Source organism: Mesitornis unicolor, unplaced genomic scaffold (assembly GCF_000695765.1).
Source record: "Mesitornis unicolor isolate BGI_N332 unplaced genomic scaffold, ASM69576v1 scaffold9584, whole genome shotgun sequence".
NCBI classification, from domain to species: Eukaryota; Metazoa; Chordata; class Aves; order Mesitornithiformes; family Mesitornithidae; genus Mesitornis; species Mesitornis unicolor.
Window position 1 is genome coordinate 40466 of NW_010180775.1, and position 18251 is coordinate 58716.

The following is an 18251-nucleotide window of genomic DNA, read 5'->3' on the forward strand; positions in this document are numbered from 1 at the left end:
AAAGACCTAAATCCAAACCAATACTTTAAGGAAATCAGACATTTAATCGGGGTAAAGTGCTTTCTTTAGAAAATACTGGTGTGTTAGTTTCCAGTCCCACTTTTGGCTGTTTTGGTTTTCTTGGCTTTTGTTTTGGTGGGGGTTTTTTTGGTTGGTTGGAAGGGTTTTTATTGGCATAGGCACATACTGGCAGACGGGGGAAGACTGACTGTCCAGTGCTCAATTGCTCTTTGAGATTGAAATCAAACATATATGGCATTCTCAATTCATACTGATTAAACACCCAGACTAAACCAGGTAATTACAGATACATGTGTTGGGGACTTTTAAAAAAAAAAAATTCATGAAATTGTTCCCATCTTTAAAAACACTTTTCAAAAAAGGTGGAATTGCCAACACTCAGAAACAGATGTTGCTGGTAGTTAAATGTTGGGAATTCAGACTCCTTGTCTGGCATCACCTGGTTTTGATTCAGTATTCACTGTTTCAGGTTCATTTTGCTCAAACTCTGTCCAGTCCTGGAGAAGTAAAACCACCTTTGGAAATAGCTGTACTGTTCATCTCCGCCATGAAAAGTAACTATAAGTAATTTAGAACACTGTGTTTGTATTAACATTTCAAATATTTATATTGCCTCATCCTACTGACCAGAAAGAGAACAAATCGTGAAATACTTGAATTCTCCTTCCCCTGTATACTAATATTCCTCAATAGTCACATTGTACTTGTTAAAGTTTCATTTTGCCAGCTTGATGCTTGTTGTGATCAGTGAACATGGTGCAATTCTGCTCGAGCCCTGCTTGCACTGAACTTCCACCTACTGCCACGCCTGCTGACCTCCTAGCTATTTGTACCCAACTTAATTGCCAGCCCTGGGTTTGGCCCGTATTTCCCTTTATCCCCTCATCTGAAAACAAATACACATGTACAACACGTCCCTGTGCAGACTTTTCTGAAGAGGCACTTTTCCCCATGTGGAGTAATGCTGAAGTCAACCAGCACCTGCCCAGGTGCAGGAATCCTTCCTCATTGTGCTGGAATTATTATGGAGTTGTCAAACTTTTTCTATTCAGTTATCTATTTAGTTAATATAGGCCAACTTCCATGGAATGTTCACTTTGCTTCCCTTTTTGTGGAAGGCCTGTCTGCACCAGAGCCACCGTACAATATTTCAATATCTTACCACAAGATCTGTATTGATGTCAGAAATGGTAATTGAATTTTAACAGTATTGGTTCAACTTTCTTATTAAAATAGTCATCAATTGACTATCAACTTGTACAGAACATGGAAAGTGATATAGAAGTGCAAGATTTTAATGAAGTGACAAAGCTCAAAGCTGGCTCCTTACATGATTATTTAACGTGTCCTACATTGTCTGGTATGTGATTTTGTCCATTGGCCATATTATTTCTAATTTAACAGGTCATTACAGCTTTAGTGTAATTGTGGGAATAAAAGCACATAAAATACAAGAACTTCAAAATAAATTTTACAGCTCACATTTATGCAACAACTTATGGCATTTTAAAAATTACTACAGTGCAAATCAGCATAAACAAGCACGCAAGCCATAGGGAGCCTGTACTGTGATAGCAGCTGGGTCTGATGTGCAGAACTACCTGTTCCACACAGCTCTCACCATCGTGGCCATTTGTTGCTCCTTCCCATGTGCAAGCAGTGAAAAACGGCAGTAAAGATCAGGCGCAAGCACCATGAGCTTTGGCAACAAATGCCTTGTGTCCACATGGCTGGCAGTTCCAGAGCCCACGTTCTACCAAAGAAAACCCAGGCTTAAGATGCCAGCTAATGACCTGAGCTGTGCTTCGTACATCCCTGCTCATGTATTCCCAGATATCATGGACAGAGCATGCTCAAAGTATCTTCCCTCCTGGGAAGCTCTAGAGCTCACTATAAGGCCTAAGCAGGCATTTCTGTAACTAGCAAAATGGATTGCCTTGGCTGAACTGCATAGATAGCATCTGGGATAACAGGGGCCCACAGTGTCATGTTGGTGACAAGGTGGCAATCATCACACAAGGGCATATGAACAGGACTATGGACTGCTTTACACCTGATTTAAGACTCTATTTCCTGGCACTGGCAAGATCCATCCATAAGTGCTGTCCAGGTTGGGATGATGCACTTCAAATACAGTAAATTAAATAAGACAAATAAGACTTGGAAAGAACCCAGAGAAAGGCAGCCAGAATAATCAGAAGTCAGACAAGCACAAGCTATGAGAAGAGACTGAAGAAACTCAGGCTGTTAAACCTAAGGAGAGATGGTATCTGGAGAGGAGACAGTAGCACCCAAACTTCTTGGAGGCTACTGCAGTGAAACAGGCAATGACCTCGTCCACATGGATGAACAGGAGAAATGGCGTGGTCAAACATGTGCCAGAAAAACTGGGAAGAGACCTTATGAGAAATCTTTTTAAGGACAGGCACAAATTGCGTAGAGGTGCTAGAGAATCTCCACCACTAAAGCACAGGAAAAGCAGGTATCTTACAGGAATGATACAACTAGAGTTTTCATGCACTGGGAAAGGGAGTAGTAGATCTCTCAAAGCCTGTCCTGGTCTACCTTTGGTCTCTTTAGGTAGTGACCTACTAAACTGCACTTCCAGCTCATGCTTTATAGAGTTCCAGATGTAGATAAAACTACGAGGAGGACTGGATTACAGTTCAACTCTGCATTGATTTTCCTGTGAAACAGTGAGGTTATACAAAAGGCCAGATTCTCAGACTACATAATTCAATTTAACTTCACTGCCTTGAAAATGGATTAATTCAATGAAATTGGGCTAAATTGCACCAGATGGGAATCTCACTCCGAATCTATGCCACTGATCATATTTCACGTTCCTCTTTCAACTGACAAGGAACATCAGCCTTAGGTCAGAGCCTTATCTTAGGTTAGACTCTTAATTCTCATGCACTTAAGCTTCCATCTTCAAACAATAGAACTCAACTCAGAAACTTCTGTTTGCCATCATGAAAAACAAATGGTCTCCAATTCTGTGTTCTCCAGTACCAGGACACATACTCATCAATAATTTTGCCCATCCTGTCACTTTCATCTTTGGAATATTTAACCACAATTGAGTATTTGCTTTCCTCTGACACCTCTAGTTGAGACTCAGTTTAGAGCTCACTTAAAGAAGGAAAAAAAAGTGGACTGTGACATGTGAAAGAGATTATGAACTCTAAAATGCCGTAATACAGTGTCAAACATTGCTCTGTCATCTTAGACAAATTCTGGATTTCCCCAGTTTACCAGGAAAGGAAGCATTGGCTGGCTATGAAGAACCCAGATTTTTCCCGGCTCTGCAATTCCCATGGCATTCAAAACTCTATCACTGCTAACCACAAGAAAATGAACGTCTAGAAATCACTGAAACCACAGTGGCGTAAATGAGGACTGCATGAGCCACCGAACACCAGTGCAAAAAACCAGCAAAGTTGTTTATGGAAATTCCATCCAAGACCCGTTTGAAAGGGAAGCACATGGGTACTTTGGAAATTCCCACACTGCGTCAAAATGCAGCACTCCATACAAAGATACTCAAACCTTTAGATGCGTCTAGTAAAGTCACACCTATTGCTGAGCACTCCAGGCTTGCCCAAGCCACTGTTTATTGTGCAAAGTACATCTGTGTTCACACAAGTCAGTATGAGAGAAGCTAAATCCTGAAAACAGAAGCACAGAGAGGCACACAGAAGAGCTGTGCAAGCTGGCCAGGCTTAGCTTAGCAGTCTGGGGCAGTGCCAATGCTCACATCACATCTGGACGGATCCTGCAAGGAACACATGGCGCTGGCACCGCTGTACCACCCACCACTGCAGGGGATGATGTGCTACTTTCTAAGAGATGCCCAGCCAAAAAAATTAAACACTAGCTGACATATGGATTAAATATAATACCAGCTGAAAAACTAGGCTTGCCTGAATCACAGCATCTGATGCTCAGAGTCAGGTTTGCTGGCACAGCCTTGGTCTCAGTGGATTGGTCAGCAAAGATTGAACCCAGCTGTCTTCAAAACATCAGGTAAGTGTGATACTCACATACAACAAACTGCTGCAATATAAACAAGCCCTAACATTACACATCTCTTAAAAGCAGTGTTGGACTGGTTACATACTTGTTTTATCTGAGCAGATGTCAGCATCTGCTTTAAGTCAGCAGAACTGAAACATTTGTGTTCCTTCCCTGTCCCCAGCCCCCAGTCTACTCAAAAGTGAGGAAGAACACAGAGAGTCAGATTTTTCAGTGGCATTTTATACCAGAGCAGAAAGACAGATGTTTTGATGATTCCCATCGCCCCCAATCTGGGCAGCCAGTCTCTTTGCTAAGCTGTTCACCCTTACTATTAAAATTGATTTGCACAACAGTACATTGCAGCCAAAGCAAGCACAGCAGTCATTACAGAGTAGGCTGCTCACACATGTTTCTGTACTTAGCCAGGTTAACTACTGATTAATGGGTCATTTTTCGTCAAGCAACTGTAAGGAGCTGGTAAAGAAATAATTTGTGGCTCAGGAACAGCCATGCTGATAGGTAGGCCTTCTCCTGTCCTTTTGCTTGCCAGCAGCAGTGTGCTCTGTTCACTGGTCTTCAACCAGTCTCTCATTATAATAACAGAAAATAATGAACATGTTCTGGTCAGTCTCAAGGGGTTATGATGAGAAATTATGGAAATCTTCAGAAAGTAAATGTACAGACACTGAAACAGTGAATTAAATCATACTGCGCAATTCAAACATAAGCAAAGAGCAATAGTTCAACAAGGGACCAGGTCAGTGTCAGAAATTAGAACTGTACTATGTGATGTGGTGATTCTCAGAGTATTGAAGACCACTTCTTAAAACTTAGGATGCTTCCAAGTATCACACCTCCCCTATTAGTCCTCTCACTGTCTTACATCCCCTTTATTTTGGTCTAGTCAGTTCAACATGTCACTGTTTTCTTGAGGATAGTCTTGCAGTCAGGGATGCTGCTTTTTCTGGGTTAAAACCAAACCAAACCAAAACACAAAAATCTCAAATAAAACCTGGGGGGATGGGGGTGGGGTGGGGGAGGGAAGGAGAAGAGCCCACAAAAAAGGAAGGATGACTAAAAAAAAAGAAAAAAAAATCAAACAAACCAATCTAGTACTGTTTGTGAGACCTCTGAAAGGTCTTAGATGAGGAGACTATATCTTATCTTCAAATTATAATGATTACAAAAATCTTGAGTCTTAGCACTAGCTATCACTTTGAGCTCTAGGGAAGACTGCAATAGAAATCATGCCACAGAGTCCTCACACCTGAGCAGCTCCAAGAACCCTCAGCTATGTCCAGGTTGCATTTTACTGAGTAACAAATGAAGAGCTGTAAGGGAGAAACCTGGCCAATAGACAGGGAGTGGCTGTATCAGACGAAAATTATATCTGATACATTAGAAAACTGGTGCCAAATTCCCATCTCCATTCATAGTTTCCACAGCTAAAAGAACAAATGACACCCTTGGGAGAAATATTCTCTGTCGGGAACTGCATGGAGATTATACAGCAGCCTATGCTGAGCTCTCTTGCAGGCCTTGGCGTAATGTTCTGCCAAGGATAAGAAATGAGGAGAGATGCTCAGCCTTCCTCTAGACTTGGAAGACTGCAGAAGCTGCTCCTCAGCATTCTCATGTTTGGAACTAAAAATATCCTAGCCCTGGAAATATTACTCTAGTGCCTTTAGTACACAAGAATCTGCATTGCAGGAGGCAACTGCTGAGAGTTGTAAGCAGAAAGAAGTTACGGAAACTTGTAATGGAGACAGATAAGGAGGGACATTCACAGAGAGATCGAGACAAGGAACACCAAAGCAAACGTGAAGTTTTATTCCTCAACCATCACAAACACAAGGTCTTAACTCCAAAGAAATGCTTTTCAAACACTGGCAAACTGTCCTCAAAGATGAAGAAGTTGGTCAATTTTTGAAGGAGTTATAAAAAAAAAATGACAGCCTGAGTTAACAAGTAATCATAGAAAGCACTGGACTAAGTGGTTGGAGTTTGGTACAATTAGAAGGCAAAGAGTGACTAATTATAAAAACTTTATAGACACATCTAACTCTCAAACAGGTATCACTGCCATCTCACTTCACAATTAACTGAGCGCCTGTAAACACAAACTGAGCAGAGTTCTCTCTGCACGTCTACTAAACCCAGCATTTTTCACCTCACAACAGCCACCTTGATGTGCCACTCATGACCACGTCACTAGACTTCATTTGAAATAGCTCCCAAGTATGTAGTTTGGTTTAGGTCCAGGAGGCTGGTATCCTCCCTGAGGATGCACAGCCTCAAGAACCCATTTAACCCCATGTGCCAGACCTCTTTAGAATGCAATTTAAAGAATTATTTGCCTTTTTTTTAAAAGTCCTGTTTCCAGGAACTGAATGACCTCATAAACAATTCTTCTGGAGTAAAGATGTCTGTTGTTACACAGCCTTTTCCAGAGCTATGACTGCTCAGGAGTGAATTACTGCACACAAACTCTCTACACACCCTTTGGATGCACGTTTGCTTGTGGAAGAATGGGCTGTATGTATTGGCATAAAAGTACTTCCTCTGTCCTGGCTACACTGTATCGGCTCACTAAACAGATTTAATTTGCTGTTTCCTCAAAAGGCATTTACCTTCAGAATTTTGGTTTTAACAGTAGAAGTCTCTTGTAAGTCTCTCACACACAAAATGAAAGCTCTTTAATGATGCTAAGTCAGACAAATGCCCTTTCTATGAACATAGTGCAAGAAAAATGTCCTTGAATATCTCAGACACAAAATGCCAATAAATTGAATTTATGTCTCATTTAATCTACAATGGAACAGTTAGTACTTAAAGGGTACATACACTTCCCCTAGTCCCTTTCTTCCTGAGAAACTTTCAGATGCTGAAAATCAATTCCTTTTGTCTCCTTGTTGTTCATCTGCTACACATTAAGGAGAAACTCTGGGCATTCAGTGATCCCACAATGGTCTTTCATCTCCAGAGAAGCCTGGTATGAATTAAAATCTTGCGCTCCCTCAAATTAGGGATACATACTGCAGCATGCCACTGACTTATCTGCTCGTGACTTTTGCCAGTTTTCCCAGCATGCTGCAGCTCATCTGCATCTTTCAACTTAAGTGACTTCTGCAATGCTGCCCAGCCAGCCCATGGGAAGTACTGTGACAGTAGCATACACAAACATACATCCACACACAACAGGTTCCACTAGCTACACTTTTTTTCCAACTCCCTACCATTTAGACTTTGTTTTTACTACAGCCAAGATCCTAATACAAGAACAATAACTACTTCATGGAACTAACGTTCTTTCATTCCAGTGGCCTTGAGAGATGAAGATTATTCTCAAATAACTTTTAACTGACATCATTCTTTGTCATGACCGTTTCGAAGGGCACTTTTAATTTTGGATGCTGGTTTTCTCTAATGGATGTAAAATGTAATTGCTGTCTACACTGCTGCAGCACTGGTCAAACACAGGCTGCTCTTACACCCCCAGCCATGGGCTATTCGTGCTGCTGGAGGTCCCATACGGCAGCAATTCAAGGTTTCCTCTCTCAGGTCTAAAAGTAAGTCAGGGCTTAACATGCTTATTCTTGATTTACTCTTTGTTGCTTTTGCACTTTTTCTCCCTTCCAAATGCTCTCTGCCCACTCCTCAACTCTCAAATATTCTCTGCAGCCAAAGCAAGACATTCAAAATCAGGAAACACTTGCAAATCTACATTCACATTCTGTCCTACAGGAACATCATCTTTTGCTAATTGCTTCTACCTCCAGTGCTTTCCCCAGACAAGTTTTTAGCCACCTCGCTCTACAAGTTCTTAAATGACTCATTTCTTTGTTTAAATTAGGTTGCAGAGTAAAATATCTTCCACCAAGCAATCTTGCTATCTATTCAATATATTTGAAGAGCTTTAAAATAAAGCTACTGAAAAGCTACATTAGAACAGAAACGTGTGCACTATATGTAACCCTGAACGGCAGTTACAAGGTAAGGTTGCAGCTCAAGACCACTACCAATTTTGGGCTCAGGTTACAACATAGCCAAGAAAATTTGGAGCTGCACATATGCCTGAAATACACATCCAAAGCTACTGTGCAAACAGTTAACAGTGGGCACTGAACCGGAATGTCACACGAATGGCCTGTGACAGCTAGATTAAAGCTAGCCCAGATACACTCATGGTCTGCAGCCAGGGGTGATGGCTGCCCAGCAAAGACCTTACCTCGCTTGAATCCTCCTGCTGATTGATAACGGCTAGTGCATCCTCTGCAGCCTGGCGCTTGGCTTCTGCAACAGTGCGCTCCATCTTCGCCCGCTCTGAAGTGATCATGTCGTGAGCTTTCCGCTCTGCCTCCGACACTGCCTTCTGCAACTCGGCCATCGCCTGACGTTTTACTTCATTGACAGCTTCCTCTGCAAAGAAGGGAAGAAATCCTCATCAGCACTGGGCTGATTGATGAATGAATATCTTTGGAAAGAATTACTATTTAAGACATAATACGACAGACTTTTTCAAAAATGCATATTTAAGCTCTGGAAATTAAGACAGGATTTATAGTCTTAAACAATTTTGTCCTGTATGTTAAAGAATAAATATATTATTATGAGAAACTCCAAGAGTTTATTTAAAAATTTTAAATCATTGGTCTAATATCTTTTTCTGGATATACAATTTAACGAGCCAAGATTAAAATTTGTTTATGAACATTCATTTGACCTCTTGATCTCTCCTTCAAGCCCATGTTTACACAGCAAAGACTCGACTTCCTGACTCCACTGAGCTCTGAGCACACCCAGCCAGCGAGGCTTCCCAGCACAATTAACACAAGCAGGGGCACCCCGCTTCACTAAATTCAAACCTTCATGCTTCCTGTAAATTAACTAAGTCAGTGTGAGCTGTTTCTTTGGTATATACTAGCGTCATATCTTTTATTCCGGAAAACATGGATCATCACAAATTAGTTATTTGGGTTTTGATGCACGAAGAGTGCAAAGATTTTACTAATGAACAGTCTTTTAATTGACAACTAAAACAAGTAATTTCCTTTTTTTTTTAATTAACTGCTCTAATTAACATGGAAACCATCCTCCCCCTGAATTAGGTTATCTAATTTTCATCTTTATTCAAAGCAAAATGACAATGATTAATTGAAAATTTAATAAGCAGTAATTATTAACTTGGCAAACCTAGTACCAATTAACACTCTATTAAAACTAATTATGACATGTTTCATTCAAGTGTTTGCACTTAATTGTTTCATCCACTTAAAAACCACCTTAATTAAATGTTCTGTTTAATTAAAAACATAGATTTCTAATAAAATTGTTTTACTGTAGATTAAAATCCAAGTATTACAATTGTGTTACAGGTTTGAGCTTTAGTCCATGTATTTAGCCTACATATTTGTGTATATGCACATAGACCTGACTCTTAAGTACAGATATTAAGTCAACAACTCTCAAGTTTTTTCTCATAGCTCTGCATTGTTATTTAAAAAATGCCGACTACATAAAGTCTCCATTTTCAGTTATTAAGCAAATTACAATAGAGACTTAACTTTAAGCCATGTACTGAGTAAAACTGAATTAATTAAAATGAAAGAAGAGTTCTATTACTCTGTGTGTGTGTGTGTGTGTGTGTGTGTGCGCGCGCGTGCGTGTGCGCACGTCTGCGAGAGATGTTTCAACTCAAGTTTTCAAGGGAGGGGAATTTAGAGGTAAAACTTATGCCTTTATTTTTATGAAGCTGAAAATATGCCCTTATATTACCCTACCATAAATGTTGTTTAGGGGAAAGCCTCAGGAGAGGAAAAAATCATACCCTTCAACCATACAGCCAAGGCTTAATTTAGTTTGAATATTCAAGGTGAATTAAAATTCTATCTAAGTGGCAATACAGGACAATAATTTTTGCTTACGATCAAAGCTGCAACTAGACTAATTGTATATGCAAATCAGGCAATTTATATTTAAATTATGCATTCCTATTCTAGTCCCACAGGCACACACAGATCAGCAAAGGGAATTGGTAGGACATTTGCAAGGTGCTTGAATATTTATTACCAACTGCAAACATTCACTGATCATGAGAAAAGAAATATACACAGGCAAACATACAGATGCAATTTTATTACCATTTTCATAAAAATGAGGCAACGTAAATACAGGCGTTTTGTATCTATGAACTGCCGTTATTAACAAAGTGGATTTCTTTGAGCAAATCTGTATTCTTGCTCCTATTTGCTACGAATAGAAATTATCTTTGCATGGCATGATGCACTTTCATTACATCACATAAATTTCATTTTATGTTGAGGTGTTTGCAGTGCTTAGAATCGTCAGTTTAAACTATTATGTTAAACAGAAGCACAATAGTCCAAGATTGTACAGAGACTTCTAATTTTAGAGGTTTTCATCCTACATAATCTACTTCTTTTCAGTCCAAGTATAGAAATTGAACTTTATAGTCTTAACTTCTATACTGTTCAAGTTTTTTGCAAAACTTCTGAGAGCATGAAGATGTAAAAAGTGCTTCCAAGGCAAGATGCCTGATACTTTTTAATTGGCATAAACTGTGGACTAGACTTTAGTATTTCCCTTAACTTTGACAACAGAATTTGTGTTGTGCTATACTAAGTGTGAAAATGAAGTTAAAATATGTTGGGTTTTTTGGTCACAATTAATTCAATACATTGTGAACTCATGCACACCCAAATAAGCTAGACAAAATTTCCCATCACTGATTCTCTGCACATCTTCTTAAATGTTTCCACTGCCCACAGATATTTTATAGACACAGAATGCAGGCTTCATAGTTTCAGATAACAATAAAAAATGTAGTATCTGTGCAGGAAAAGTTGTAAGTGACAGTGAAGGAGATTTTATTTGCTTTGATAGAGCTGAGCTGTGAAGACCACAGATAGCAGCTTTTCTAGAGAAGGAAGAGTGATCAGATTCCAGTATCAGAAAACACAGATCTGGAAGTTTTTAAAACCAAATGCCTAAGATGCATGTACCTGCACCCTCCATTTTCTCACTAATGCTAAGCTTTTTTCTTTTCAGGAATGCAGTTGAAATCTTCCTTTCCTTTGAGCAGCACTAACTCATGAGAAAGCTCCTGGAAAAGGCACCACTCAGCATGACCAGAGGTCCTTGGAGCTGACTCTGGAGAGGTACTCAACTCATCCTGCACTGCTGTATACAACCTGACATGATGATTCCTCAGCCAGCTCCTGGTCACCTTCCCCACGTCACGGCACACTGAGGCCATGTGGTGGTCAGGGGTGCAGTCCTGTGCCACCATGGCATTTGCATCATCTCACTTACAGGCTGATCTTTGCAAAGGTGGGCACTGGGACTTGGTGACAGTTATCCTGGCTTCAGAAGCCAAAATGTACCATCTCTGTCTCAGGACTACCCTGGAGAACGTGCAGGAGGTTTATTGTCTGTGTATGGCAAAGTATGGTCATTCCAAGTCTGTCTGGCAACTCCAGAGCTTCCAACTGGCCTGCCATGAACAGTAGGCCTTGCTAAGTGATAGGAGATGGCTGCAAAACAGTGTCCTCATGACACAGAAAGAAGTTAAGGCAGCAGCCTACACCAAAAACTTAGCTTGGACTCTTCATCTACATAGCATAATTTAATTAGATGAATCAGATACCTCCTTTTCACTGATGTATGAAACTCAATGTGGTTCACAATGGCTTTAATTCACAAGGTGCTGCATAGTATGTGCTTGCTCCAACAATCACAGTCTCCAAACATTCAAAGTGAATCCCTTTTTCACATGCTTTTGAGGTTGATTATTAACCATTTTTATGCCAAATTCTTTCAATTCAATGGATTCAGCATCCCAATCAGACTTTTACAGTTGATTCAGCTATCTGCACACACTGGTCTTTACAGACATTTGAGATACCGAGATAAACCACACTGAGCCAGCAGAAATGGCTTATGAGAGATTTGTAGCCTTCTTGACTGGCAGTTGCAGCCCAGCCAGGAAAGCGTGAAGCATCTCAAATGGCACCACACACCTACTCTTACAGAGCTGAACTGTACCTTTGCTGCCTTGAACTGATTCTGTGCACCCTCCTGAAAATGAAGGTCCATGATTTATGAAAAGCAGTATGCTTTCTGATGTTTTACTAGTCTTAGTAACGGATACAGGTATGCATCCTGTAGACAGTCAGACTTCTTTATCCTCCAATACACAGGCATGCTCACGTAATACAAGGAATCTGATTTAAACCCACATCAGCATGAAAATAGAGACTGGAAATGGGACCAAATGGAAAACTGCATTTCAAAGGAACTGATGACATATACGTTCACAAGATTACATGTCTCAGCTCCAGTACACTGCCATTTGTGGATATACGCAATGTGAATGCACATCCAATTTTACAACTCAAGCCAAAAGCTTCAATTAACTGGTGTTGCTAACTTATGAAGAAACTTTTTTCTTTTATTGCACTGAATAAATGACTTGATATGCCAAATGACATCTGTAGAAACTCAGCTACCTTGCTGGAGTGCCAGAGCTACCTCTGAAAACAAGGAAGGCTCTGATATCGAAGCCAAAGAGCAAAAGTTTAGCTCCAGCACCACAATAGGATCCTCGCCAGGAAACTCCTACACTCAGGCGGAGTTTCAAAGTGTTGAAGAAAACTCCACACAGCCACAATATCTGCCCCTGGTGCTTTTCCAGCTCGGGGAAGACACTGTCAGTGCCTGTGCAACCACCCAGAGCAGCTGTGGAGATGCAATCTTGCTTACTTCAGTGAAAACTTTGCAAGCTGATGAGCACAGACTTCACTGGAGGCTGATAGGCACAAAATCTTTTTAAAATTAAGAATGGTTTCACAGCATAGCTGGAGGTTTTTCTTTAACAGGTATACTTAGGTTTTTTCTCTCCAGGAATTCTAACTTTAACTAGGTAAGAACCTTGAAGCTTAAAAAAAAAATCCCACACAAACTTATTTATTTTAATTGCTTACAGACTGAAACTTTAGCATATCAAGTTTCAGCCTGAAACCATTATAACCCCAGAAAATAGGGGTCCTGAAATGGAAGTACTGATATCCTCGTAACTATAGCAGCACATGCTTCTATTATAAAGATTATTTCATGTCCTGATGAGTTCCAGTTTAAGATTATTAAACACAATTTCTTCTTGTTACTAGTAAGCACCTCGCCCCCGCCCTTTTTTCCCCATTCCTCACATCAGTGCACTAACAACTGCACACAGCTGCCAGAAGACTAAGCTGGTGTTTTTAAACAGTTCTTACCAGCTTTCTTCCAGATCTCCTCTGGCACGTATCCAGACGCAGGCCTGTGAAGGAATTCCCGATGTGATTCTGCAGGAGGAGGGGGTGCAGAGGGAAAAAGAAAGAGCATCGTAAGCAACGCTTGCTTCTCAAACAAGGCTTAGAGAAACACCTTTTCCCTTTGCTCAGACAAAAACAGTCACGTGAAGTTTTGTCTTACACAAAATATGAGTGCCACGGCCATAGCTCACAAATGTCACATAGAACGGATCAATATTCAGGACTTGACTGTCTCATCTTAAGCCAAGCTGAGACTAGTTTGCTTTATTTTTATTTTTACAGCATTTCAAGTCAACTCTATATGACAGTTTCCAAGCTTTTAAGGCTGGCTTTGCCAGGCCAACTGAGGGAGTGACATGCTTCATCCTTTGTCATTATGTTTGTGAAAAGGAAGAAGAAAGAGGCCAACAGCCCGCGCTTGGCACTTCTGCTCTGTGAAAACAGAATGGCTACTGACAAGTGGAGATAAAAGCCAAGATGTCATCCCCATGATCAAATAAGCTGTCCACAGAAAAAGAAAGGGGTGTTTCCACATGTGCAGAGCTATGCTTTTCTATATCTGAGTCCATGTTGGCAACTGTAGCTGCACGAGTCTGAAAAACAGAACCTTTAACTTCAGGTTAAGCCCCTAAATACATATGCTGCCAAACAACCTCACTGGAGCTAAAGCTTGTAATTCACCCATATATTTCAATCACATTTTGACAGCTCTCTTCCAACCGCCCCTCCTCTTTTTTCAAAGGGTTTAACCTCTGGGCCTGAGCCTAAGAGCTCTGAAATCTGTGCGATCCCTTCCACTCAGACTTCAAAGACGCAAGATCAGACAATACAAAAAAAAAATTCACTTTGGCCTGAAATTTAGCACACAGATTCACAGCAGATGAAAAGCTGCTCTTTCCAAATACAATTACAACCCGATTAACTATTTTTCAGAGTAATACAGGAGGGGAAAAAACCACATAAAGCTAAGTTCATTGCGATGATTACTAATGCCTGTGTGGCAGAATTAAATCAATAAAATAACTTGATTTATTACATTAGAGACAAGGTTTGAATCTTTTATAGATGTTGCTAGAAATTAAACACCCTGTTTGATGTCTGAGTTTGAAACATAACAAAAGTACACATGCCATTCTTTGAATACTGATTTTTACAAAATATATTAATTTTTGTCTCTTAAAGTTGATATTCCCTAAGTTGGTGAAAAGTAGTATTTTTAAGAAAAAGGTTGAATCATTAGGTTTTGCAAATCATTTTTTGCACCACCATATATATGCCTGCAGTACTGTTTACATACAGTAGGCTACAGAAACTCAAATCCATTTAGAAGATGACGTCTAATATAGCAGACAGCCAACAAAGGTGGAGATGACAGAGGCTGTTTCAGTGATACAGAGAGCAGGGAATCCCAGTCCCTGCGCTGTTGCACAGATGCAGTTTCCAGCACATGGAACTGCAGACGCCGACGGGGCGGACTGAATCTCCCATCTGACAGGCAGCTGAGTGGATTTCCCCAGCTACTCTGTTTGTCACTGAAGCACAGGACAAAAACAAAATGGATTTTTGTAGGCAGAATTTCACACGTCTCGAGCATCAAATGATGGGGGGGTGTGCAAGATTCTGCAAACCAGCTAACTATTTACAGCAGTTTAATCGACTTGAGAGGGGACTTCAGAACTGACGCTGAAAATGGGGAAAATCGCTTGGCTCGTGTGATTCTGGAGACAACAAATATCATTGTGTACACTTCTCTCAGCCCTTGGAGGCCTTCAGACTTAGGGGCGCAGTGCCAGTTCAGTCAGGGACAGAGGTGGCAGCAGAAAACATGGCTTGAAAGCTCAGGAAAACTAAGGGCGAAAAATTAAACTGCTTTTGTTTGCTCTTCCTGCAATATCTGCATGAAAAGGCCCAACCAGACTCAAAATATGGCAAAACAAGGTGTCTGTTGCACTCCTGTCTTGTACTTTGTGCTGAGCATTCCCGTCTATTTAAGGTACCATCCACCACAAAGGAATCTAACCTTGATTTAAGCCCTTTACCATGGTAGTTAGTATTAAAAATGGAGAGATGTGGAGCTGTTTTTTTGGTACACATGACTTTCCAAAAATGGAATTCAATGACATAAATGACCAGATTGCCAGCTAATTGTTAAAATTTCCAAAACATAAACATCAATCAAGCTCTTATTCCAACCACAAATTATTTACATGAGGAATGAGATCCTCTGCAAGAAGAATTAAATCAAGAGCTTGTGAGAGACTTTCCCATAGTTTGGAATGGTGCACAAAAAAAGACAAGAAGCACTTATGAAGATAATAAAAACCATATTTTCCAACCAAGAAAAATATTATTAACATGACTATTGTTTAGTCAATGCTGATGAGTCCATGAAAACAATCTTCTTTTGGGGTTAAACTACAGGAAGTGACCAGACGATGTAAATCTTATATTAGTATTTTTTTTAAGGTAAGGTGTCCCTCAGATTAAGAATCGCAAAACTTCCTCACTAAAACTAAGACCTAAAAGATTTTAACTTGGACGTCTAGCAAACTCAAACCAAAAGTATTACAATGTTGTGAAGTCTCCAAAATACTAAATGTAAACCCAACTGCAAAAAGCCGTAATGAGGAAGAATGCACTTATTAGCTGACTAACTGCAGCACCTCTAAGTCAAAATAAATTCTGCCTGGAAGGAATGAAATCAGACAAAATTAGGAATAAACTGAAGCAACAAGCCAGCTTATACAGAAAAGGCTAACAGAAAAGGCTTTACACATCAGACATAATACAGATTTGTTAATGGTGAAAATGCAACACTGTTATTATGCAGAAGAAGAGGATGTACACTGCTGCATTTACTTGAAATTCACAGCAAGGCATGGTTTGAGAGCACTTGTTGATAATCAGCCTGGTTCCTACTAAACCAGATGAAAAAGCCCATCAGGGAAAATAAAAAGCACATATACATGGGAGTAATCAGTACTTGTTTGTGAAGAGTTAAATGAAGAAAAATAAAATAGATTTTGAAATTGAAAACATTAATGAAATTTTCTATTTTACTGTGAAATAAAGTTTTCAGCAAGAAAGTTGTTGGGACTAGAACATAAGAATACACAGAAGGAATAGACAAAAATCTGTCTCAGTTTCAGCCCTCACAGTCTATTGAGCAGCAGAGAATAACATATTATTTTGTAAAATATATACAAAAAGTACTATTTTTGTTTATCCTGGATATTTTTTTTTTTAATATGAAAGAAAATATTCACCAAAAAAAAATCCTATTGTCACACTATGGTGCTGGGTTCCATATGGGCCCTGGTATATTTATTTCATGAATTCATTCAACCACAAGAATCACCAACAGTTAATTGATCTACCAGGTTTCAGGAGTTTAATGAGTAGAAGTATCCTGTAGACTTGCTGGTTTTTTTGGTGTTTTTTTAAGATAAAGAGAATAGATGCTGAAAGTACTGGAAGAGAGAGATGTGGCAAGTTGTAAGGGCAGAAATAAATATAGGTCTGGGAAGTGACACCAAGATGAAAAGCTAGGACCAAATAAAGGATATGAACTCTCATATGAGAGTAAGACCAAACCCAAGAAAATGTAATAGAAAGACTTAAAAGGAAAAGTTGTGTTCAAAAACCTAATCCATATTTGGAAAGAAGGAACAGAAGATGGGTTGAAAGTACAAAAGAATAGAGATTTTTATCACTGGACAATGACATCCAAGCCTGTAATACCAAAATATTAAGAAACAGTGATGAACAGCTGATCTTTTGTATATCTTTTATAATTTATTGTATTTATGAAAATACTGGCAGTGACAATACCCTATATGCCATAGTGAACATTAGGGCTAAAAATAATAAAAGTTGTATATGAACTATGTATTATTTCAGCTGCCTTGAACTGCCATGATTATCTCATGTATGAAATACATATGCTTTATATATATTCGTATATATATATATATTCATATGCTTTTCAGATTTCATATGCAAGCTCTGTTTTATTCTACCCTATAATAAATGTAACACCATTGTTGGCACACAAACAACAAACTTCTCAGAGCGACAAATATCAAATACTCACTGCCCTCTTTGTAACAGCCAAGTTTAAAAGTGTGCCACTCTGATTAATGAAATATACAGACACAACTCTGAATAAGTGTAATACCGAATGAGACTGCCTTGCTAAACTTGCTGAGGGGCATGGGTTTCAAGTATTTTTATGTACATCTTTGCCCTCTGATACATTTTTGTGACTATTACAACAAGTTACTGTGGTATTCACAGCACTCCCATCAGCTCATGTTGAGAATATCATGCATATCACAGTAACGTTCATCACCTGCAAATGGCAAAGGAAAGATTTCATAACCGCAGCACGAACAGACATATTTCGGCAGGAATGCCCTGGCAAACACTGACAGCACGGGGATGAACAACCCTTAATAATATATAAACTAGCTCTGAAAGGGTTAATATTTTAAAATGCATTAAGAAATTACTAACCTATGTATTTTTGACAAATTCATATACATTTGAGAATCTTGGCTTCCTGGAGTTATTGGCACTCTTCAGTTGGAGATTTCAAACTCCATTTTGTGAGATTTCCATTCAGATAAATTCAGCAGACACGAAATATCAAAATCACTGCAGACCTTCTGATGTGTGCCTACGACACTTATCTAGAGCCCCAGGTGCACTCAGTAAGGTTATAGATCTTGTTCATAAGCCACATTGCTGAAGAACCCTCATCTTTAATTTATCCTACTGTGTGTATTTCAGTACACATTGTCTGATATGTGTAATTATTCACTATTAGGATGAAAGTTGCAATCCTGCTGCAGTATGTACTACTGAAATTCTTCAGCA

At 39.5% G+C, this 18251-nt stretch overlaps 1 protein-coding gene across 1 annotated transcript in view; it reads right to left on the reverse strand.

Annotated features, from left to right (window-relative positions):
- RUNX1T1 (runt-related transcription factor 1; translocated to, 1 (cyclin D-related)) overlaps nucleotides 1-18251 on the reverse strand; it is a 75547-nt gene that overhangs the window by 1956 nt on the left and 55340 nt on the right. Inside the window, exons 9-10 of the mRNA XM_010183190.1 lie at nucleotides 13335-13403; nucleotides 8270-8460 (exon numbers count right to left, since the gene is read on the reverse strand). Coding sequence (XP_010181492.1) covers nucleotides 8270-8460; nucleotides 13335-13403 — 260 coding nt within the window. The remainder of the gene's footprint in view (nucleotides 1-8269; nucleotides 8461-13334; nucleotides 13404-18251) is intronic.